Genomic DNA, 25,179 nt, shown 5'->3' on the forward strand with positions numbered 1-25,179 from the left:
GCCTCATGAATGCCCAGTCAGGTAGAATCTGCTGTGTTTAAATAGTTGTAAATGCTTTGAAGCTGGGTTCAGGTTCAACTTGAACCAGTGGTTGATACTAGCAAATGCAGCCTACCTCCTGTTATATAAATAAAGTTTTATTGGAACAGATACACTTATGTTTGTGTTGTCCATGACAGCTTTTGTGCTACATTGGCCAGACTAAAATGTTTACTACCTTGCCTTTTATGGAACGTTTGTTTACCCCCAACTCAGGAAGGTCTTAACCTGAGATTCTTAGATAAGTTTAGAGAGCAAAAGGCGAGTACGCTGAAATTATACCCCAAATTTGTATTGTGCAAGTAAACATTCAACATCTTTCCTTTTATTTTTAGAAGGGCCCTTCACTCCAAATGTCACACCAACACCCTGCTGGAAGTCTCCAGGCACACAGCACAGGGCTCTGTCTTGCCCAGGAGTTTTAACAACGACAGTGTGATAAGGCAGCAAAATACAGCAGACAGACAAACTCGAGTTTGGATCCTGACTTGGCCACACAACACTTGCCAAGTGACCCCTAATCAAAGCACTTAAACTTTAGAAGCCTCAGCTTCCCATGGTCCACATTGCCTTGAAGGTTGGTGAGAGCTGCTTCCCACCTTCTGGCTGGGATGCAGGTGATTGTGCTCTGGATGCAGAAAAGTGTCACCTGAAGAAGACGCATGTCTGACTTCCTGGGTACCTGCAGCCTTTCTTTGGAGACTGCCTAGGGCTGCTGGAGTGGCTAAGACAGGGCAGGGAGCCCAAGATTTTACCCTCTATCCTACAACCCACAGAGCATCCTGGGGACTGACAGATGCCCAGTGTGGAAGCCCAGCCCCCTGCTGCTGGCTGGGGACAACTGGGAGGCTAAAATTGCCTTTGCAAGACTTGGCTTTAGACAGCCCCTCCTGCCTGCTCTGTTGCCTCTGCAGTCTCTCCACAGGAACACTCCCTTTAAAAATCCTTGTGCTGGGGTCTGAGGGCACTGTCCCATGTCAAGAACCCCAGGCATGAGGTCACCGAGGTGCTGAAAGCCCCTGGCCTGCGTTCTGAAGGGAGGCCAGACACAGATGAAATTATATCCCAACCAGACACATGTAAGCTCTCTACATTCTGGATGATTCTTTCCAGAGCCACCCTTTACAAGTTCTCTGGACAGAGCTTAAGTCCTGTTTAAAAGGGTCCTGTTGGTTTAAGCTAAGAATGATTTTAGTCCAAGTTTGGACCATAAAGGGAAAATGACACTTCTGAGAAAAATCACAGCTGCTGGTCTTTAAAAAGGGAAGAAGCTGAAACGTCTGTGGCTTTGGGACAAAACCATAGTCAAAAAGGAAAAATACCCACAACCGATGGTCCAGAGCTGCACTGCTCAACACAGTGGCCACTAGCCACATTTGACTTTTTAAATTTAAATTACTTACAATTAAATAAGATCAAGAATTCAGTTTCTTGAGAATATTTTAAGTGCTCAGTAGCCACATGTGTCTAAGGGCTACCGTGCTGCACAGAACAGACTGAGATAATTCTGACCATCACAGAAAGTTTATTGGAGGGTGCTGGCCCAGAGTGCTGGGAGTGGGGTGTTTTGCTTCCCTTTCCATAAAAGGCAGCTGAGGGGAGTCTTCTTACCCCACTGAAAGTAAATTGAGACAGCCACATCTATCCTGTCAGTGCTGTGTATTTTCAAAGCTCATTTTTCTTAGATTCTTTTCTTTGATTCTCAGATCCCTTCCCGCTGAAACAGGCAAGGCAGAGACTATTAGTACTATTTATAGATACGGAAACGGAGGGATTCTAAGGTGGAAAAGAGACAAAGTTCCCGGGCTGCAAGTGAAGCAACAAAGTCAGAGCCTGGGAGACAACAGCTCCCTTCTCCCAACCGTCCAAGGCTCTGGAGCCATGAACATGCCAGGGCACAGTCTGTCACCAGGCTCATCACTAACTCACTTTTTCAGATGCCACATGGCTTGGTGAGTGGAACACCTGGATCTAAAAGGTGGCCTTCGAGATAATAACAAAGCAGATGGCTCCATCCTCCTCAACATCAATTGTACCACTGCAGTAGACTGGGGCCAGGCCTGAGGCCCACAAGGACCCTGCTATTGCAATACCCAAGGACAACTGTATGACACTGGCCTGTCCAAGGATAAGGGTATACTCAGCCTGGGCAAATTTGGCAACCAGCTTCTGCCTGGGGATTTTATTTTCTATCTGGACAAGTAGCTCATTCTGAAGGTCAAAGGGTCATGCAACCTGGGTTGTGGCACTGTCACTGAAACCCTTTGGACTTTTGCATGTCACTTCTCCCTGAACCTCAAAAGCCCATCTGCTCATTGGGAGTGGTGACCTTGGCCAAAGCAGGGGTCCTCAACCTAGGAGCTATTGACATTTTGGGATGAATAATTCTTTGCCATGGGGCTGTCCTGTGCACAGGAGGATGTCTAGCAAATTCCTGGCCTCTGCCCACCGGACAACAGTACCCCTCCTCCAATCAAAATGAACAGATGCACCCTGGGAAACAAAGACAATCACAGGACTGGAAGATCTCCAGGGCTCTGTCCTGGCTCTTATATTTGGTGTGGAGGCTGACGCATCCAACTCAGGCACAGCCGACAGTACAAACCTGACCTGGCCTCCTGGAGCACACTGCACCAATCCCAGCCAACTGCAGGAGTTAAATTGACGGCCTTCCAGCAGGGACGTTCTAAGATTCTAAGCCAGTTGCCTTCAGGATGACCTCTGGCTACTCAGAGTCTGTGCCGCGGAACTGTCCATAACAAGTCCGAGAAGAAGCCAAGGCATTATTTCCAAGGCATCCATAATTCTCTCTGCCATAGTGAGAGACAATGTGTCTTTGCCACCCACAGTCCCCATTCATTCTACATCTGAGAACAAGGAACCCATTCACTCTTGGGAGGGGCAGATAGTGTAGGAATGGGGGCAGGCCAACATCTCTTCCAGGAAATTGTGGCCTTTGGCCTTCTCTGATTGCTGGCAAGGATGACACTGAGCCTTGGGAGCAGGGAACAGGCACTGCTCCCATTGCCTTGTTTTCCTCTAGTGGAAGCAGGAGGGGACCAATAGATGTTCCTCCCCCACTGACCTCGCAGAGCCCATCATCTTTCCCAGACAAAAGGCCCAACAATAGGGCCTTCTCAAAGGCCACTGCAGACCCACCCTTGCCCAAGTAGGGAGATGTGGCCCCTTTCTGGACAGGACTCCTTTGATAATGGCTGGAAGGCATAGGTGAGCAGGTTGACTTTGCGCTATTCCAGGCAGGATAGCTACGGGGGTGGGGTGGGGGGTGTGCATGCTGCCAAACCCCAGCAAGCAGTAATCCCAAGGAGGGAACTAGAAGGACCTTTCCCACCTTGAAAAAAGATGCTATGAGGGCAATTTGCACAAAGTCATGGCCATTATTGCTTATGTTCATGCAAAACACCACACCCCTGGGCTGGGCCTGCCAGGCTGTCTCTGAGCCTTAACTAGGGTCCATTTATTACTTGTCATCTTCTGGAAAGTGAGCAAATGCCTACTTAAGTGTTCAGAAAATTGTATGGAGAAAAATATTCATATTAAAAAACATCTAATTTGCTTAATAAAAATATAATGGTAATAGTTGTCTTCTTTGCTAAACACTGTTATACATGGGTCATCTGATTTACATCACTTGATCCACTGGGAGATGTGGGTGCCATTGTCCCCATTTATATGAGAATAAGCTTGATAAGAAGAAATCAATGCAGAGCCAAGCTTTTAGGACACTCTGACCCCAAAGTTCATCTTCTTTCCACAATGTCCTATTGCAAATTGGGACCACTCATTGTTACTGGGTTTCGGCAGCAGGTGCCTTGGGTCAGCTTGAAGAACAGACCTTAACATCACCTGGGGGACTGTTGGGGGTTTTGATCTCAGGCCTCTGGTTTCTTAGGGCTGTTCCTAACCATGCTCCTGGCCCTCCCCCTATCCATGCCTTCCATTGGCAGACAGCAAGACTCACTCAAACTGAAGAGTCTTTAAGAGGTGAATAGACTGGGGAAGGCAAAGCTGGCTGCACCCACACCTTGGATCCCAGCACTGAGGGAAAAGGGAACTGAAATTCTCAGCAAGACACAAATTAGGGAGTAATTTTCCATATCATCATTTTTAGGATGAATTCTTTCCCTTTAGTTCCTTATAGTCATGAGTTCTCCAACCACATTAGTTCAAATCCAATGGATGTCAATAACTCAGCTGCTGCCACCTGCTCTTTATTTTTTATGACAGCTGGCCACACAGGTCACCATAATCGACTGCTCTATCATCTTCCTTTGACAAGGACATTAATGGGGCCTCAGAGGTAAGGACTGCTTTATACCGACAGGATGACACATCAGAAACCAGCTGTGTCAACATGATTTAGAAACCAAAGTTTCCAGAAGCAAATGCCACAGTTGGTCAAGGTCTTAAAGAGGGGTCTTGAAAGATCTTTGAGAATAGACATTCCCCTATTCTGAAATCTCCTGAACCATAAAATATGACCAATAATTTAGAAGGTTCTAGAAACATCCAGAAGCTGGTGAGTAAAAAGAAAAGGAGGCCTCAGGGCTAGCTCAGTAACCTCCCCAGAGACTATAACAAACTTCCTTTGAATGTATATTTATATATATTCCAGGTTAGAGCACCCCTTATACACACCTGGGAGGCCATGTCTTGTGGGAGATAATGCATTTCCATTCAATATATTTTGGCAATCCTTCCACATCAGCATGAGGGGAGCTGCCTTCATTTCTTTTAAGAGCTGAATGGATGTACCACAATTTATCTAAACAGTTCAGGAGAGGCTATTTTTCAAATGTAGGATGTTAAACCAAAAAGTAGTTTGGTGTCAAAATGAATTGGGTAACAAAATCTGAGCTGAGCAGGGATGAGGTTATTTATGGTCTTCATTTGCCTTGCTGAGTGTGAATGTACCCCTATTTTGCCACAGAAATATCCCCAGCTACTGGACTGCCTGCCTGGTGTTAACTTAACCTGGGGTACATATATCCTACTATTTTTCTAAAAATAGTGTTCATAGTGCTTAGCTCATACCATGTTATTACTAATATTATAGTGCACACATGGACCTCAATATTCAATAAATTATGGATACAGAACTGGGAAAAAAATTCCCACATACCACCAGATACCAACAACCATCACATGGGATAGCTCTGGTCCCAGCATTTCCTCCAGTGTCTGCCACTGCCACTCAGAATCTCCCCTGGGGTGGTCCAGAGGCCAGCTCAGAGCGGCCTCCGAGAAAAAACTGCGGTTCCTCTGACACCAAACTCTACAACCCCTCCGCCAAACCTCCATTAACCAAGCTGCTAAATTCAGACAGCTGGGGTCTTCCTGACAATCCTTCCCTCCTCTCACTTCCATTCAACCCCACACAAGTCCCCACACTTCTTCTCCAAAGGCGTCCTCTTCTATACCAGCCTCCTCCCTAGTCTCTGCACCTGCTCCCACCCCCAGTGGCCAGGAGGTTCTTTGTAAAGGGTGAGTTAGATGCTATTCCAATCTTGCTCAATACCGTTCAAAGGCTTCTTACTAAAGGTGGAAGAAAACCCAATCTTTTCATCGTGGCCTTTGCTAAATGTCACTGCCATTTTGGTCACTCAGGTTCAAGCCCTTGTAGGGAAGAATCTGGAGACTTTCTGAGCAGTGACAGAACTGCCAGGGACAGCACACGGTGGGAAAATGTCCAGAGGGAGGGTGGATAAATTGAGGGATGTGTGTTTAAAAAAAGAAAGGAAGGAAAGAAGGAATTAGTCCCATTGCTTCGTGGCTGCCCCTCAGAAACAACAGCACTTGACAACGTCAGCCGCTGCTGTGCCACCTCACGCTCACACTCCTGCTGTGTGCCCTGCGAAGTCACAGCCCTCACAGCCCTCACAGCCCGCTAATCCCACGGGGTTTAAGCGGCCTGCAGAAAGCATCTCAGAGTTGAATGAGGAGATAAACTGCTTTGCTGGGTATGAGGCCCAGAATGTTCTCAGTGATGAGAAGAAAATCCGTTGTGTATTTCTGGCTGAGAACGAATCCAGGGTTCCGGCCTGGGGTGGGGCGGGAGGGAGCAGGCTTGGCTCAGAGAGTCATCTGAGGTTTAAGGCCCTGTGGTGACAAATATCCCCTTCATCATGGAGTCATTTGAGCTCCCCGAGTCTCTGAAGTGGGCTGGGCTTGATGGAAACAAAAGTTTAGTTGAAACAGGGGAAAAAGGGAGTGAAAGCGGGTGGGGGAAACATTTAAAAATCTCAAAAGCACTGAGTTGAATTTGATAGGGCTTTATGCCATTGGATTCCGGGATACTTGGGCCCAACTTGAAGAGTCATTGTGCTTGAAAGAGTGAGATTCTCCTTACTTCTGAGAGAGGAATGTGTGGTGGATGCTATGGGTGTCCCCCAGGTCCCCTCCTCTGGGAAGCCAATGATTCACTGAAGTGGAGACCTGAAAAACTGTCCCCTTGCCTCGAGCCAGAACTTCTGTGGGGCCGTGGTCCCAATGAAAGCACACCCTTGCCCATCCTCATGGCTTCCTCCTGGGAGCACCCCTGTCTCAATCTCTGCCTCTAGGAAACCAACCAAAGACAAGATAACTGATGCAAATCATGAAAAACATTAAAGATGCAGCCCGGTACCAGCAACTGACCATAAGACTGAAAAAGTTCAATCTGAATGTCAACATTCAAAAGGATAGAGAGGAAAAGCCCTGGAGAAGGACACAGAGTCTCCTGTCATCCAGCCTCCTAGAATGTCAACAGTCACAACCAAGGAGTCCCTGGGTCAGTTCAACAAGCTGCAGATTTCCTCAGCAAGGCACTGTGCAGTGTGCTCTGTGGGGCAGGACCAGGGTCCTCAAAGTCCACCAGCGACACTCGGTGATGCTACCTGCCAGCTCGCTGAGGACCTGGCCCAGGTCTTGCGTATTTTGCATCTGTCTGTTGTTGACATATAGTAGGTATTTAGTAAATGGTTCACAGGTGAATCTGGATTAGCCCCAAACTATCATACAACAGGGAAACAGGATCCCCAAAAGGACGGCCATCACCTTCCACCGCAGCAACATAGGTCACTGAGTTTTCCAAAACTGGAAAGAATCAAATCTCCATGGGGCACCAGGTTAGGAGTTGATGGCGGAGCAGCTTCTCTGCAGGGTCTCCACTGGCAGCTCTTTGTTGTGTAAGACTGTCCCTTGCAGTTGCATGACATTTATTATCTCTGGCCCCTGTCCACTGAATGTCAGTAGTGTTCACCGCTTCCTCTCACTGTGGCAACAAAAAACCCTGAGCATTTAAATGCACCCCAAACTGAGAACCACCAGTAGGACAAAAGTCAGCTCAAGGCGAGGAACAGGAAAGAGAAGGAGAATGAAGGAGGATAGGGCCTGCCTCTGTGTGTGTGTGTGTGCATGTGTGTGTGTATGTGCACGTGCACGGGTGGAGGATTCATGGGAACTTAGGAAAAAGGGAGTATGAGGGAGGGAGCCTGAAAGGGAGAGGAGAAAGAGAGCCCCTGAGAAAGAGCAAGAATATTCCCTGAGTGTTCCAGGTGGCTTTGCATTTCCGACCCAGCCAGAGCTTTCAATTCCTTAAGCACAGCAATCCTCCAGGGGCAGGGAGAAAGCAGGTTGGTGGCAGCCCCCACAGCCCCAGCCAGAGTCCCCTAGTGGGGAGGGGGAGGCATTCCTGGCAGAGGAACTTCCAGGGAGGACGTGGTGTTCACCACCCTGCTCTGGGTGTTGGCAGAAGCCCCAATCTGGCCATCACAGTCTGGAACACTTCCCAGACAGGCTGGCCTGAGACACTTGAGCCTCTGCTGCTCTCCTCCTTGGGGGGGCCAAGGGACTGCACAGATGCAATGACCAGGTTGCAGCAGGTCTGATAAACTGCAGGAAGGCCTGTGCTGCCAGGTCATGGACACCATCCCCTGGCCATATTTAGGGAGAGGAGTGGCACAGATAGCCAGCATAAATCAAGTCCCCAGAGACTGGGCTGTAAAGGGGAATAAAACAAGGCCATCATTTGGCACAATCTTACAAGTAGATGGTTGTCCCAGCAAGGAACCGAACACAGACACACAAATGCTCCAGGTCTCAGCCTCATTCCTCTCCCCAAGAGGTTCATGGTCTAACCCACCACTTAGCTCCGCTGACTTACTTGCTCAAAATCCTTTAGCTCTTCCAGAATCATCCAGACTCCTCAGCCCATCCACCTGAGTGTAACCTGCTCTCATTACCCTGCCCCAGTGTTCTACACTCCTGACAAGTGGGGCCACAGTCAGGTTCCTGAAAGGCGCTGGACCTTCCTTACAGCCCACCTTTGCTCGTGCCGTCTCTCCCACCTAGAGCACCTCCTTCCTCCAACCTTCTACCCAGCCCTGAATCTGCTGTTCAGAATCCTAACGGCTCTAGGACGTACCATGCAATGCCACCTTCTCCAGCCAGTCATCTCTGATGGCTCAGAGCTCATTTGTAGCCCTTGGTACCTACCATGCTCCCTGCTGGATGATGGCTTCTTATCCCCTCTCCCTGGCTGGCAAGCTCTACCAGAGCAGGGATCACTTGTCACTCATCCCTGGGCTTCACGGCTCAGCACCTAGTACACAGGAGCTGCATTAGGTGGGCCAATCAACATCTGCATTAGGTGGGCCAATCAACATCCCTGCTCAGCAGATGAGCCCATGGCCACCAAATCCTTGGTATACACGTGTTGGCATCTTTGTATTTCCACCTTTGCCTCCTTCCTTCCCTTCCCCCTCCTCCTGCACCTTATCCTGCTGTCTCCAGATTGCAACTGGGTTCTGTCACCTCTCCTCCCCTTAGGCACTGCTCCAATCCAGGCCTCTCTTCTGTCACCTAGACCACTGCCAAAGCTACCTGACTGGTCTCCCCTCAAGCCTCCCACCTCTCCAACCCATTCTTTACTCAGACACCAATGACCGTCCTAAGAAGCAAATCTGGAAGTGCCATTCTTATGGTCAAAATCTCTAATGGCTTGCCATAGCTCTTCAGAGAAAATCCAGCTCTGTTATATATAAATTAAGGGTTACAATGCTCTGTGTGATTTGGGACTAACCTCCCCAATTTCAGTTCACACCACTCTTCCCTTAATTACTGTGCTCAGCAACATGGGTTTCTCAAACCTTGATGGCTGTACCACAGGGCCTTTGCACGTGCCATTCCCGCTGCCTGGAATGCTCTTCCCAGTCTTCTCCTCCTTCAAATATAGCCAGTTCAGAGAGGCCTTCCCTGACCACTCCATCAAAGGTAGGGACCTCTCTTTCTGCCCTGTAAGGTCACCCCTCTGTCCCCAGCCACTCCCACGGCATCTGGCCCAGAGTCAGTGTTCAACACATGCTTGTTGAGTGAATGAATAACTGAATGGACCTCTTAAACACCTGCAGTGATCTCCCACTGGGCACCTGAATTCCTGTTTCACTTGGTTCTTGACCAAGATAGTTAGAAGCATTTTGAATCGTGAGCTTTTTTAGCAGAAACCAACAGTGGCTTCTTGCTTCAGAGCATATTTTTTCTCTTCATTGATATTTTCTATTTCACTTGTCAGCACTGATTTACTTCAAAAAAAAAAAAAAATGATCACCGTGTTTCTTACAGGCTTTCACCATTCTTCCAAATGCACAGAAATGACCTCTCATGATGCTCAAAGAGTCTATGATGGGGCCAGGGCCTGGGCACCAGTATGGAGGCCTGAGGGGCAGCTCTGGGAACCACCAGTTTGGGGTCCTGTGGGATGCAGGTGAGGCTGGTCCAGGGTTCACAGCCTAATCACAGACAGTACTTTATGATAGTGGCAAAGAACACTCGGCTTCACACCACTCGGCTTCACACCTGGAAGCACCAATGTGATGCTCCCACCCAGGAGTTACATAAATCATTTCCCTTCAGTTAATTATACCAGTGCCAGGTCATTTACAGGCCAATTCCTCAAAGCCCTGCTGGACTTGGGGCTGTCACTTGATGGGCTGGCTGGGAGATGAAATCAAATGGCTCTGTCCTGGGTCCAGCATAGCCCCTCGCCTCTAGATCCCCTGCAGGGAAGACCCCTGTTGCTGCTTGCTTTGGAGGTACCACAGGGCCCAGCTGCCCTCCAAACTCCCTGTCCTGGTCCTCCAGGTCACCGCTCATCAGAAGCCAGCTTACCCAGAAGTGTAGTAGGCGCCTCCAGAATCTACCCATTCACATCTCCCTGCTGGTGCCATCTGGCCCATGGCCATCACATCTCCCCTGGGTCACCACAGCAGGCACTACCTGACCCCTATGGTCTCATATCAACTCAGCAGCCAGAGCAAGCCTAGCAGGAGCAATTCAGAGGGTGTCCCTCTTCGGTCCTCAGTCTACATGAGTTCCCCACTTCACATGTGGTGATAAAACCTGGAACTCAGCTCTCTGCCTGTCATACTCTTCCCCTAAGATGCCTGTGATCAGACATCATTGCCTGGGAGTCCCCCAGGCCACCCACCGTTCTCTGCCCTGGCCAATGGCCTCCTCCTGCCACTGAGCGCCCAGCCAGCAGCTCAGACCATGGCTCTCCAATCAGATCCCCAGGGGCTCACTGTCTGGGGACTAAGTCCAGCACTGTCCCAGGCCTGGGGCTTGGCTTGTCCTCCCTTCACCAGCCCATCTCTCACCCTACCTGTCATGCACTTCCAACCCGGGACAGGCTGGGCTCTCTTGCTGTTAATCCTTAGCCCTGACAGCCTCTGCTTCCCTCCCCATTCCCAGCCTTTTCCTGGACAGTCATTCTTCCATCTCAGTTAAGCCAGCACCTCAGCCAGGACGCCTGCCTCTCAGCTGCCCCCTGCGACTCATGGTACTCCATCTAGACTGCAATTCCTGAAATCCACAGGCATCTCCAACTCCACATGAGAGAAAGCAGAGCCCCCTTCTTCCCCTGTGAACTTTCCCTGTGGGTTCACTGTGTTCTCCTCTGCGTCATCCTCAGTCTGTGACCGCAATGTAGCACTTGGCACACTCAGCACTCTATAAATATTTGCTGAACGAATAAATGTGTGTGAGTGATTTACTGCCCTTTAAATGTATAAATTAGGTAGCCCTATGATAGGAGAACACCTGCTTAAACACTGATGTACTTTCTTGAGTGGTAAAAACAGGTATGAATGCCTAGATGGAACCCCACAGGGTAGAGAGCCATCGAAGTGCCACCAGGGACAAGGTCACCATGGCAGGTATGGCAGAAGAAGGTGACAGTCTATAGCGGGTGCTGGCAGTGTCCTTCCAGGGGCACACTGGCTCAGCTTCCAGACTTTGGCACTATATCTCTGCCCTGGACAATGACACTCCCTGGCCAGCTCTCAAGTCTAACTGGTGGGAGGTGGTCCATAAATGCCCAGCTCCTGGGCACATGTTCTCTACCATCTCCTAGAGCTCCCCAGCAGACTGGGCTCTAGGTCCACCAGCGTAAGTGGCCTGACATCACATCCTTTACCAGCTGCTGTTCTTTCTCCATTACACCATCTACTACCCTATTGCTGTTTTCTGGGATCACCTCTCAAATAACCACTAGGACCTGAATCATCGTCCCAGGGCCTATTCCTAGAGAAACCAAAACCAAGGCAAAGTCCCAAATGCGTCCAGGCAAATGGCAGGCCCTTACAGAATGGAAGTCCCCTCTCTACCCTCTTTCTCCTGGAGAGTTTATCTTTCATCTTCATCATCTAGTCCTGCCCACAGTCATTTATGCAAGCACTAAGCATGCATTTTCCATGTGTCCAGCTCTATGCTGTCTCTGGGGACACAGATGCACAAATACTCCCTCTCACATGACGATGCCTCACAAGTGGGGCATCGTCATGAATTCTGTAATAATATGAAATAGCTAACCTTGGCAGGGTGGTCACCCTGTGCTAGGCACTGTTCTAAGCACTATAACATGTTAATTCATTTGATCCTCTTAACAGGAGGAAAATGAGGTCTACACAGAGGAAGACTCTTTTCCAAGGCTGGAGAACTATAGCACGGCACCTGGATCCCAAATTGCCCCAATGTGGTGAAACAGAGTGCAGGGTTTACCCTGCTGAGTTGATGCTGTGGGAATAAGGGTGCAAGTGAATGCGCTCTTATTTCAAATTATGTCCCTTTGGACATTTTTTTCTTTTTCAATGATCATTTTGGGGAAACCAAGTCAACCCTCAAGACCTCCAATCCTAGCACCCCCAGCTCCCAGGACCCACATGCTGCTTCCCCACAGCTCCTCCAAAACCAGCTAGAAGTTTTCTTCCCAAGAAATTACCCTTCCTAATTTACCTTAATTGGTGGTTTTTAAATTTCAATTTAATTTACAGTACATAAAATGAGAGCAGTCACCTAAAATAGAACCCACAATAAAACTGCTAAGAAAAGGAGAAACGAAAAGTCCTTTGTCCCTGGGGTCACACATCTTCCTTCACACTTCCACATAGTGTGTAAAGAAGGAACCAGGCTACTTACACAAGCCACAGTGGCTATGGAGTTTTTTCAGAAGATGTTCATATATTTTTCACTTGATCTTAGCTAAAAGGCCAAGAAATGATCACTCATCTATTCTTAGCTACCAAAGTAGCAAAGTGTCCCCCTGGCTCAATGAAGTGAATCATGTCCCCAAAGTACCTTTACCAGAGTTGTGGTTCCAGGTGTCTGTTGTGTTTGGGTAACAGCAGAGGGCAAGGGATCAAGATTCAAATTCAAAAGACCTGGGTCTGGGTCTCAGCTATTTCCCTTACAGATGACCTTGAGAAAGTCCTTTGGGTCTTCTGAGTCTGCGTTTTCTCAAGGTCAGGTGTGCTGGCAGAGGGATGATTGGATGGTAAGTAACCCGACGCTAGCCTCCTAGGTGCCAGCGTTGGGAGACACCCAAAGAGCTCCCAGTTCATATCAAGGCTAGCATCTCTCCCACCCAACCGCAATGGCTCATGACCAAGTGAGTTTGCTGTGGACAAACCAGTGATTCCAACCTCTGGACAGGGCTTGGGGCCTCACATGGGGCATAGCACACAGTTAGTTCAACAAACATTTGGTGGACAAGTTGCAAACTCTCCTCAAGCCTAAAGGCCAATAAGTGGTGGTGGATGTAGTCCACCCACATCCCTACATTCAGCAGGGAACCCTTGTAGACATCCCACTTTAATTTTTTTTCCATTGACAGTAAAACCAAAATGAGTGACTGGGTTTCCAGCCCTTAGTACAGATGGCCAAGTCATGCTCTAGGGCCCAAGAAAAAGGAAAATAAGACACAAACTGATTAAGGATAGGGACATCTTCTTTACTTTCATCTTTACATAGTGCCTAGGACACAGCACATAGGCTGAGTGAACAAATGACAAGCCACCAAATCCTGCAGCCCTGACAGGCAGAGTGGCCTATAAGGCTTGAACCATTCTCATGTTGACACAGCCAACTCATGCGATAATTGACAAGATCCTCCAAGTGGAGAAGGTTGTGCTTGTGACAAAGAGAGAGAAGATCCCTGAAGGGCATGGGCACACTAAGGAGGTAACACTGGTCAGAAACAGCAAACATCACAACAGCTAACATTTATTAACACCTGACCCAGGCCAAGCCCTGGGTTAACTGGTTTGTATATCTGTCTCACTGAATCTTGACAACAACCCTGCAAAGTAAGTGTGGGCTTGTTCCCATCTTACAAATTAGGATGTTGAAGTTAGCCAAATTAGGTGACTTGCCCAGTTGCAGAATTCTAACTGGAGCAGTCTCCCTGCGGACCCCTGCTGCTGAAAACAGGTAAAACTGGGAAAGGAATGGGAAGCAGGAGAATGCCCTGAATGCTGGGTCCCAGGGCCCGGGCACCAGGCTCGGGGCCCTGTGTGGGAGCAAAGGCTTGGCTGACCCCTCAGCAAACTCATCCCAAGATGAGCAATAACTCTCACTGTGCCTGGATCACAGTCGATGCTGGGATTCACAGGACAACCATGTCCCAAAGCCAGAGTTATGGGGGAGTCCAGAACCAGCTTCAAGCCCAGGGCAAGAGATGGGGCCTTTTAGCCAGGATCATGCCTCCTACTCTGCCAGGTCCCCTTCCATATGGGGCCACACTCTCCCAGCAGTAGCACCATGGTAGGCACGGGGGACCTTCCACATACCCTCTCCATTCTGCCTCAAAACAATACTGAGAAAGGCGCTTCACCCCATTAGGAGAAAAGGAAACTGAGGCTCAGACTGTAAATTCACCTGCCTATGATTACTCAGTTTATATGAAATATCCAGAAGAGGCAAGTCCAGGGTCACAGAAGCAAATTAGCAGCTGCCAGGGGTTGGAAGTTATGGAGCTTCTTTTGGGGGTGATGAAATATGTCCTGGAATTAGATAAGGGAGATGGTTGTACAACATTATAAACAGTCAAGGTAAGTCCTGAAGAAGGAAAGGCAATTTGAGCTGAGATTTGCAGGTTTTAAGCCCAAACCAGTGGGGGAGTAGGGGACCATGGACATTCAAAAACAAACCATCTCTGACTCCCCCTTCCCTATTGGTATGGGGCTCTTTAACTGCTTCAAGGGAGATCCTGGTAGATAGAAGAACATGGAGCAAAACCTCCCAAGAAGGAGCAACATCCATCCAAGGAAAGACATGGGCGTCCCTGAAGCTGATGCTTGGAGATGGAAGAGGAGAATGGATGGGGAACCATCAGGGAATGATCAGACAGCCTTAACTAACTTCCTCTCCTTACCAGCTGGGCAGCCTGGAACAAGTAACTCACCCTCTCTGAGCCCCTTAGAGAAATTGGCAATAATACCACCTATTACACAGGAGTGTTTGGGGATTAAATGAGATGAGGAAAGCAGAGCTTCTACCACAGTACCAGGGGCTAAACAGTGGTTGCTTTCTAGCATCCTGGGGGAGTGAAGAAAATGCATCCTAGAACTTCCCCAGTCCTGTTAGTTTCCTTCTCTGCTAAAACTCAATCTTTGGCACAAAGAAGTAGAACCAGGTGAGCGCATTCCTAGTTCTGTAACTGTTGTGTGACCTTTGAAGAGCCACTTAACCTCTGTTTTGATTTTTCCAAGAATAAAATAAATGCAAAAATAAAATCTATATCAGTATTTCAAACTCCTTTAAGACAGGCACTATGGAAATGCAGGCTCACGCCTCTGTTCTGCCACAGCTATTTTTGGCCCCATCAGCCTTGGAGGCAGGTCTCACAGAGGGTGTGTGTGCGCTTTTCCTTGAGGGTTGGTACACATCTCCTTCCGTGGCCTCAGCCCTCTGAGTCACAGGCAGAGATGCGAGGGCTGTTGCTGATATTTACAAAGCAAGCCCAGATCCTGAGCTCCAGCGGCTGATGAAGGCTTTTTGGTCAGGCCTCAAGCATGACTTTCCAAGGGTTCATTCCCACCCACGCCTTCCAGAAATACCTTTGCCTGAGGGGAATCCGGTTGACTCTGAGGATCACATGCCTGGCAAGGGCTGCCTCCAATGGGACACAGGTAGAACGCTCTGAAAACGTTTTCTTCTCTGTGGAAGACCTAGCAGAGTCTTCAAGAGCCCACTTCATCCTGAGTTTCTGATCTGATGCCTCTTCCACAGCAGAGATGCTTAAACCACATTTAAGCAACTCCCAATCTGAAGGTTAGTGACCTATTATCATTACCAGTCATCAAGCATTACTTATTAGCTGCCATGTATTCAGTATTCCAGGCTCTGTGCTGTGTTAGCTTTATGATATTCAATCCTCACAACCACCCATACGTGGCAGTATTAGACCTATTTTACAGATTTGGAAATCAAGACTCCGAGTAGTTAAAGATTCCTTACCCAAACCACTTAGCTAATGAACAAGGGTTGGAGTCCAGACTCTGGGCCACTGCGTTGTAACGCTACCCTTTAAGCACACAGTTTTTGTCCAAGACCACCTGATAATTTCTAGTCTTCACAGCAATTCCTCCCCAGGTAGGAATCATATGAGAAAACTGAGGCTCTGAGAGGAAAATGCCACCCTCAGGGTCACAGACCTAGGAGTGAAATGGCCACTGACATTGTCTGGGGCACAGGTCCTCAAAGTACACCCACAACTAGCAGCAATGGCATGCTGAGAGTCACAGCCATTTCTCATTCAGAATGTATGAGAAAATGCAGGTTCCCAGGTCTTGCCCCAGGCCTACTGGGAATGTCCAGTGTTTAAGCAAGTCCTCCAGAGGGTTTTCATATGAACTCAAGTTTGAGAACCACTAGTATAGTGCCTCCCTGAGGCCCACAACAGAGTGTAGCTGCCCTGACCAGGTGCCACTTTGGCTTAAGAGGGAGGATTGTGGGCAGAGCTTGAAACCCAAGGGCAGAATGTGAAGACGCTATTCGGAACCTTCCAGTTCACTAGACTCCATTCCATGCCCCTTCCCAGTGGCAGGCAGCACTCAGGACCCGACTGCTGGGAGGGCTGGCATAGAGCTGAGCCACCCACAGAGGAGGAGAAGGCTGAGCTGCTCTCTGGAGCAGTGAACTCCAGATGGAGTTTGGGGAGCCAGTGCACTTGAAGGTTCCACAGCAAAAAAGAACAAAATGAATACCCCCCAAATAAACATAACAACAACAACAAAAAGAATTAAAAGCCTCTATTCCCTTTGCCACTGGGAGGGCGGGAGGGTTAACTACTGTCCCAGTTTGTGCAGGACTGAGGTTTTCCCGGAACACAGGACTTTCAGGACTAAAACCAGGAGAGGCCTGGGCAAACCAGGACAAGTCAGTCACCCTGCGCAGCAAGGTGGCAGTAGGTGCTGTCTAGATGAAGAGTTAGGCCTACCTACCCACATGAAGGACACGCAGCACTTCCTGCAAATGTTTCTGGCCATTACTTCCAGGGGAGGCTTTACAGGTCTGCACATACAGGAGGTTCTTTTCCCCCTCTTTCTCGCTCTATCCCAGACGCACACAGAGAAGCCCACACTCCTGCAAATAAATTTCACTTCAGCAGGGAGCCTCCTGCCTGATCCTTGGGCTCCTAATTCTGGCCTCTGCCTTGGTCACTCCATGTCCTCCATGGCCTGACCACCCTCCCTCCACTCCTGCCCAGCCTGGGTCTGCCTGGGAATTCTCTCAGGCCTTCCCAGATCCTCCCTCCCTAGCCCTCTGGAATGAAACATCCCCTCCCCGGCAGCACTCAGGTTGCTCTTCATCAGGATGGTATGGGCCAATGATTAGCAGCTATGGACACCTGTCCAGTTTTCAAACTACTTCTCATTTACAGGAATTCTCAAGTCAATGCTGTGGGGCAGCTGTGGTCCATGAGCCAGTCTTCTTAAAATCATAAAGAGGAAGTATGTGGTTGGCATGCCAACCAGGCGCATGGAACTGGCCTCCATGTGCCTGTATATCCCTCAGTGTGTCCAACACAGGGCAGGATACAGAGCAGGTGGTTGGCAAATGTTTACCAGGTGAAGCAGAGGATCTTGTGAATGGGAGAGATACAAGACATGCCAGATGAATAAACGGAGCAAGGGCTAACATGTGCCAGGAGCCAGTATACCTCGAAAGATGGCAGGAGAGGAAAGTCCACTGGGCCATGAACTCCATGAGGGCCAGCTTCCCAGCCCTGGCACAGTGCCCCATACCTGAAGCTCAGAGCATACATATAGAGCAATGACAGAGGCTTCGCAGCACTGAAGCCCTGTGTCCTCGGGGAGAAGCCAATTCTTTCAATAAGCATTTGTATTTGATAATAAGTAGAAATGGTGGATATGGCCATAGCTCTGGCATTTATTGGGCATGACTCATGCATGTGCAGGGCTCTGGCCGAGCTCCGGGAGTACCAAGGGACATACGAAATACATTCTCTGCCGTACGCTCCAAGGCACTTGGCTGTGGGATGCATCCCCTGTCTTCCCTACCCAGTGTTCACATCCTCATCTTTGGGCTGCAGACCCTCTGCCCTGATTTTCCTTTGGGAAACCACCACTCCCTCACCCTCTATCCATACACATTAACTCCTGGGTCATCACATGGCCCAGGACTGATCAGTGAGCATATTCTATCCCTGTAGGCCACCGTAATTGGTCCAAGGATGAACATGTGACCCAAGGTGACCAATGAAAGTCAGCACCAGGAATTTCATTGGATTATTGGGAAAGAAAAGCTCTCTGTGTAGGGGGATTACTGATAATAACATTAATAGACTTCTAGAGCTTGTAGCTACAGGAGCTGAGGCCAGCCTAAGAGAAAAGTCAACCCAGGAGAAACCAAAAGAGAAAGAGATAGAGAAAGATAGAGAGATAGGCAGAGGCAGGCAGAGGCAGACAGAGCCAGTACCATCATCATTTGAGACAGTGGATCCAGCAGATCTGAGATATCCTGCAGTTTGACCCAATAAGCTAATATCTCCCCTGTGTTTTGTAATGCTCAAGCCACTTCGAGATTCATTTCTGCTATTGGTAACTGAAAATGTCCTGCTGTGGCATTAAATCATACCTACCCTTCTTTCACCAAGGAGCATCCACAAACCTTAAGCTCAACATGAAGACTTGATCCTCTCAACCCACATAGTCCTGGCTTTGGGATTCCTGGGTGATCTGAGGTCTGAATGATCTCAAGAGCTCCCCACTGGGCTCCAGTCTGGCATCTCAACCCAAATCCACCTTCCACGTGGTCAAAAAAGTTGATCTTTCTGAAGCAAAGGAAGCAGGATCACTTCCCTGCTTCACACCGTCACAGGCTCATCACTGCCACAGCAGAGGTTCCTAAAGCCTGGGGCCCTAAAGTTAAGTGAACTGATTTTAGATGGCACATGGACATAGTACTCAAACACACTGAATATTATAATAAGAAACTTAAGTCCCTTTTGATTTTCTTATGAACCTTCTGATTACTTTATAAAGAAAGTCTCAGCACGATTATACTATGGCTTTGACACCACTCTACAACTTGGTCGTCTCCCTTTTTAACAAAAGGAGAAAAGGCTTCAAGCTCAGAACTTTCTTCAGCAGGCAAGAATTTATTTTTAATGCATTCATTTATATGGTCACTTTCTATTTATGCGAATGATACTGGCTTCTCATTTACAGTCGTTAGAGCTGTCTTTGGAAATTCATTTCTAGAAACACAAAAGAGAATCTATTTAAAGAAAAAAAAATAAGGCAAATAAGAGGTGGTACTTGGATATGGTGACTATAGATCATTGTTTGGCAAACAATGTCCCATAGGATGAAATATGATCTGCTCTGCCAGGCATACAAAGCCCTTCAAGGTCTACCCCTCTTGGTTACCCTTTTATTTTTATTTATTTTTTTTAGACATAGAGTCTGTCACCCAGGCTGGAGTGTGGTGGTACAACCAGAGCTCAGTTCAGTCTCAAACTCCTAAGTTCAAGTGATTCTCTGGCCTTGGCCTCCTGAGTGGCTGAGACTACAGGTGCACACCAGCACACCCAGCCTTGGCCACCACTTTCAACCCACTGAAAGCCTCGTGACTCTGAAAATGAGTTTCACAGATTGTCACAGAATCCTACCTCCAAGCCTCTATCTGTGGGGGTCCTTTTGCCTGGATGCCTGTTTCCTGCAGCCCCCTTATCAACCTGGAACACTTCCATTTAGTCTTCAAGACCCAGGCTAGTGTTACTATTTACAGAAGCTGTAGTTTTGTCTGGCTACTCAAGAATCTCCAGTGTACCTGGCAAACAATTTCTGCATTCTCTCAGGACGCTCTTTGTGGGTTGCTGACAGGATGGCCCTTCCTGTGGGGTTGAGAGATTCCAGAAGACCAGAACTGTCCTTCACCTCTGTCTGACACAGATGCTCAGTGAGCACAGATGAACTGAAGGCCCTGAGCTGGGAGCAGGGGGTGCGGATCCACTAGATACAGACATACCTGGAGAAAGCACAGCCTGGAGCCCAAGAAGGGGGAGGATGAGGGATGCTAAAGGAAGGGAAGGGAGTGATTTCTAGGAGCAGGAACCTGAGACCAGGCCCCACTGAACAGGCCCAGGGAGAAGAGAGGAGGCCAGCAAGCATCCTGGAACGGAAGGGTCATGCAGAGACCTGGAGCAGAAGGCCTGTCAGATTCTAACCTCTTCCTTGCATTTGAATCATCTCAGAACTTGTTACGGTGACAATTGCTAAGCCCTACCCCAAAGAATCTGGCTCAGTGTGCTAGAACTGGGCCTGAGAAAGTGCACTTTAACACAGATGCTTCAGGGGATGCCAAAGCAGGTAGTGTGAGGGCCACACTGGAAGAAGCCCTGGGCTACAGGATATCAGGTAAGGATGGAGACAGGTAGCGGCCTTGCAGACGAAACAGCAAAATTCACACAAACTGCAAAGATCCCCTATAACTTTGCATCACTGACTGGATACCAAGTGGCTGGAAACACAGTTTACCAGAGAACAAGCCTTGCACCAAGGTTATTTAATATACATCCCAAATTATTCAATGGAGATGTGTTTAGTGAGGTAGATCCAGACAGAATCCCAGGCTTTCTAAAGGCTAAAACTTGAAGGATCCATCTAAAATAGAGAATCTCCTTTTTAGAGACCTTATCAACTAGTAATTGTAAGCAGGGAACTTTACCATGTAGAAGTCAGGGCTGAGGCCATTTCTGGCTAAAGAAACACTCTTATGTTTGAATGAGCAGGCAGTCAAATTGTTCAAAGATGAAATCGTCCAAGGCAAACAAGTCAAAGAGAGGATTTAGCAGACTTCAGTGCAAATGGCCAAAAGGCATGGTAACTTTGCTCTCAGAGCCTTGATTTTGGTTCTATTCGAATTGCCTCTGTAAATGGGAATTAAAATCAAAACATTAAAACCATCCGGGAGGGTGGGGAAGGTATCTAGGACCAGTCCCCAGCGGCTGCCCCCTTTAAAGACCTGGTCTTCAGAACAATCCAGGCCGAGTCACTCATCAAATGGAGATTGACTTTTATCTGATTAACTGATGGAGAAACAGCCTTCTCCATCTTGCAGGAGTGTTCTGTGGGAAAGACGTTTTGCAGACTGCAGGGAAAAGTTGGGCCTTGGCTTCCCTCCTGCTCAGCCAGTGGAAAATTACAAAGGAAGCAGAGCTGCCCTCGGCCATGCTCACCAGCTCTTTGTGGGCCCAGAAAACACAGAGAAGAACCCCCAAATGGAGTGAGCCGCTACCTACCTGGGGCGGAGAGCAGCCTGGGAGGTGGCGGGGGCGGGGGTGGTGGGGGCAGCGGGGGTGGAGGCCGGCACTGGCAGACGTGTCGGCAGCTGTCGGTCACCTTGGAGCAGGACTTCTGGGGTTCCCCGTGCGTCACCTGCAGACATGGGTACACACACCCAAGAGAGGTAGAAGATTAATGAGGTGACGGAAGGTGAACTGGGCTTGGGCCACCAGGCCCCTCCCCCACCAGGCTGGAGCTTGGGATTCTTCTCAGAGACCAAGGGAGGCAGCACACAGCCATCGGGCGGGTCCAAAGGGGATGATGCTGTGGGAGAACGGTCTGGCAGATTTGGAGATTAAGGATTTCTCCTAACACTGCCAGGGACCAGCTGCGGGACCCTGGGCAAGTGACTTGGATATTAATGAAAGAGAGATATGAACTTGAAGGCTAACTCAAGAATCTCTCCACTTGTATAGATGAGAAAACTGAGGCCCAGTCAGAAGTGGCTGCCCAAGGGCCTCTCAGCTAGATGATGACAGGATACTACAATTTTACCTCCTCAATAACTGAAGGCCAACTGCTTCTTCCACCTCCCTTGCTATAGTGCAAGGGCAAGCTCTGAAGCTCGGCCTTCCCTTCAGCCACAGCTCCTGAAGCAAGGCCCCTCTATCTTGGGGAGGAATCTTACCCAGCAAGGATGCTGCTTTTACGTCCTGTGTGACCAAGGAGCAACATGCCTGGTGCTCTCCATGGAGTATCCAAGTGGCCTTGTGGGAAACCATCTCCAACCCAAACAACTGCATGGCCCACAAGGGCCTGCACAGGGTCCTACCTCGCCCCTTGTTCCCACCTTCCCTCCACCTGCATGCCCTCCTTTCAGTTCCTGGACCCTGGTCAGCATGTGCTGCTCCAGTTGCTGGAAGGTTCTCCCATCCCTTCTCCTGCTATGCCCATTATTCAGTTTGGCTGTCACCTTTGGGAAGTGTCTCTGACCTCCTTAACCAGGGAAGGTCCCTTTTTATAGGCTCTCCTGACACCAGGTTCTACTCTCTGAGCATGAAAATCCACATTTGAGTGATTACCTCATTCACACCTGTCGTCACCATGGGACTGTGAGTGCTCAGAGGGCAGGGCAGGTGTTTTTAATCTCTCCTCACACTATCATAAACTAGCCCAGAAGGGAATGCTTAGCATTTGGAAACTATTTGGTAAATGAATGAACATTAGAACCTGGCACCAGTGACCTCGGTTTCCGTGTCTATAACCTGGGAAGAGCACAGAGTGAGCTGTGCTTGACCAGCACTTCCCAGCCCTGGCTGCACCTCAGAATCTCCCAGGCAACTTTAACAAGAAACCCTCATGCCTGAGCCTTACCCACACTGATTACATCAGGATTTTGCAGGTGGAGCTGGGCCTAGGTATTTTGCTTAAGCTGGTGGATGGATTAGCTGGCCGCCAACGTCCCTCCTTACACAAGACTGCTATGAATCCACAAGTCTAGCGTTTTGTTTCCTGTCCCAGGCACAAGCTGATTTAAAGACATGAAAGAAGGAGTTGCCGGTCATCCTCATCTCAACAAGGGCCACGGTTAATTTCTCTGTCATCTCTGCTTAAACAGAAACCCAGAACCCCAGTTTCCCTGTACCCAACCATGTGCGACCCGCCTTGGGAGGCAAGTCCAGTCCCTTTGCTGCATGGCAGGGAGAGACCGCAGGGCTGGGACGCTCCCTTCACACTCAGCAGATGTGACGTGGATAATGTCCACCGGGGTGGCCACAGGAAGCAGACTGACTTAGGGCCCTAACCTAACATCTATGAGGCCAAGAGGCTCCTGCTTGCCACCTTTTAATGATTTTAAAGGACTATTGACGGTGTTTCAAGCCCTGGAAGGCAATTTTATCTCTCCGCGGGAAGAGCATAACCTCTGCTGGTAAGCCTTTTCTCAATTATTTTACGGAGCTGATCAACTGCTTACAAGTCCATGGTAAATCCACCACTTCTCCACCAGAGCATCTGTCAGGTCTGCCGCCATTAAGCCTGTCCCCTCTCTGGATTTCAACCTTCTAAGACCCTGGGGTTGCCAGAAAGCTCCGTTTTCCCAACAGCTGGCCTCTGGGGGCACTTCCCCACTGCACAGTACCAAGTGTGTGAACTTCAAGCAATAGCTTCTCCAGAGCAATTACTTTCCCACTCTCCAAGGTGCAATTTATGCCAGAGAGTTCAAGAGGAGCACGTTTGTTTAACCCAGCCTGACACAATGACCTATTTTTGTACAAGGATATAAAGGCGCAGATGTATAAGAGTGTTTAATGTCATGAAGTGAGGGGCAGAGAAATTGGGGCCAGGTTGAAGGCTGAAGGAGGAAGGGAAGGAGCACGCTGTGTTTCAAAAATCTGTGTTTCCAGGTGTCTCACAGAAAGGCCCCGCTGAAATGGGAGTGGCACAACTCCTTAACCAACGGTTCTCTGGAAATGATCAAGTCTGGTCTGGTTGTCCTTCTTCCTGAGAGGTGGGCACCCCTTGGGGTCCCCAATAGATTCTCCTGATAGCCTGATTCAACACAACCCAGAAGCAGCTAAGCCCCTCTTGACCGATAGGGGTTATTTGGACCCTTTATCCACTGGCTTCCTTCTTTTCCTCCTTCAAGCCCATCTCTCAAAGAGCCTTCCAGGGCAACGCCATCCTGGAATGAGACCCAACCGCCCAGAGCTGCCTTCACCTCGCAGAGACTTCCATGGGGGCATTTCCCCACTGTTTGTAATGCCTGTCTCTCCGCACTAAGTTGTCAGTGTCAATAGTTGTCAGACAGGCAGATGAGTCTGTGCTTTACTAATCTTGAAAAGAAGTGACTTCCTGAGCCATGGGAACATGCTCTCATTTCACCAAGGGAGCTAGTAAGAGAGGTCAGTGTTATGATCCACATTTAACATGGGAGGGGCAGCAGGTTCAGAGAACCTAAGTAATGTACCACAGTGGCACCGGGCCGGCATTCAGTTGGTGCTCAGTGAAATGGCATGTTGGGGGAAGGTCTGCCGGTCAGTGGAGAAACATGGGATCTGTCCTGTCTCCCAACTCTGGTTCCACTTTGGGATTCTGTTGATGGGCAGTGTTGTGTTTTACACCAATATGGAGGAAACCTCAAGTGTTGAAAGCTTGTCTCAGCACTCAGCATGGTTGGTTTCTAAATTGGGGAGTTCCACAAGTAGAAGGAACTTGTCGGATATCACCTGCTCTTAGCTGGACTTGACTAGGAAACTCCAGAGAGGTCCACCACTTCCTAAAGCCCACAAACAAAAGCTAGTCTTCCTACCTACTGGGACCACTTCTTATTCTAATTTTGCAATGAATGCCTTTTTGCCCCTGTTTGCCTTCCTGCCTTTGTTCAGCCGTGCCAGAATTACATAAATGCTGTAGTCTGGGCAGAGGCACAGGCAGGTCCTGTGGTCACCTGGATTTGGTACCAGTTGCTGAGGTCTGGGGGACACAGTGCTCCATGGCTGCCTGTTCTCAGCAATGGTACCCCCTTATCCAACCACTGTTCCACACCTGGCCAATCAATGTAGCTTTTGGGTCTGGTGGATGTTGCCTCCTAAACAGTACTTGAATTCATCCAGTTTTCTCCATTCTCTCTGCTGCCACCTAAACCAGGCCACTATCATATCTCTGCAGGGAAGCACTTTCCCCTGCCCTAAAGGTGACAGATAAAACATAAGATACTCTTTTAAATTTGAATTTCAGATAGACAACAGTTTTTTAGCAGAATATCCCCCAATATTGTATGGCATATACTCATGCTAAAATACCATTTGCATTTCATCTGAAGTTCAAATTTAACTGAACATCTTATATTCTTATTTGCTAAATCTGGCAACACTGCCCTCACTAACTCTTTGCCCCATCCCTGGTCACCTCCTTGAATCCATCCCCCTTGTTGAAGCTGAGCTGAGATTTCTAAACTGCTATTATGACATCATGTCATCTCTTACTTAAAGCCTTGGGCAATGTCAGTAGCCTTAAGGATCAAGTCCAAATTGCAAGACACTGTTAGTAGCTT

General features: G+C 48.7%; 1 protein-coding gene across 1 annotated transcript in view; it reads right to left on the reverse strand.

The window, feature by feature from the left end:
- PRIMA1 (proline rich membrane anchor 1) overlaps positions 1–25,179 on the reverse strand; it is a 53,092-nt gene that overhangs the window by 24,113 nt on the left and 3,800 nt on the right. The window contains exon 3 of the mRNA XM_003787005.2: positions 21,143–21,278. Coding sequence (XP_003787053.1) covers positions 21,143–21,278 — 136 coding nt within the window. The remainder of the gene's footprint in view (positions 1–21,142; positions 21,279–25,179) is intronic.

Source organism: Otolemur garnettii, unplaced genomic scaffold (assembly GCF_000181295.1).
Source record: "Otolemur garnettii isolate 467f Iridium unplaced genomic scaffold, OtoGar3 scaffold00020, whole genome shotgun sequence".
Taxonomy (NCBI): Eukaryota; Metazoa; Chordata; class Mammalia; order Primates; family Galagidae; genus Otolemur; species Otolemur garnettii.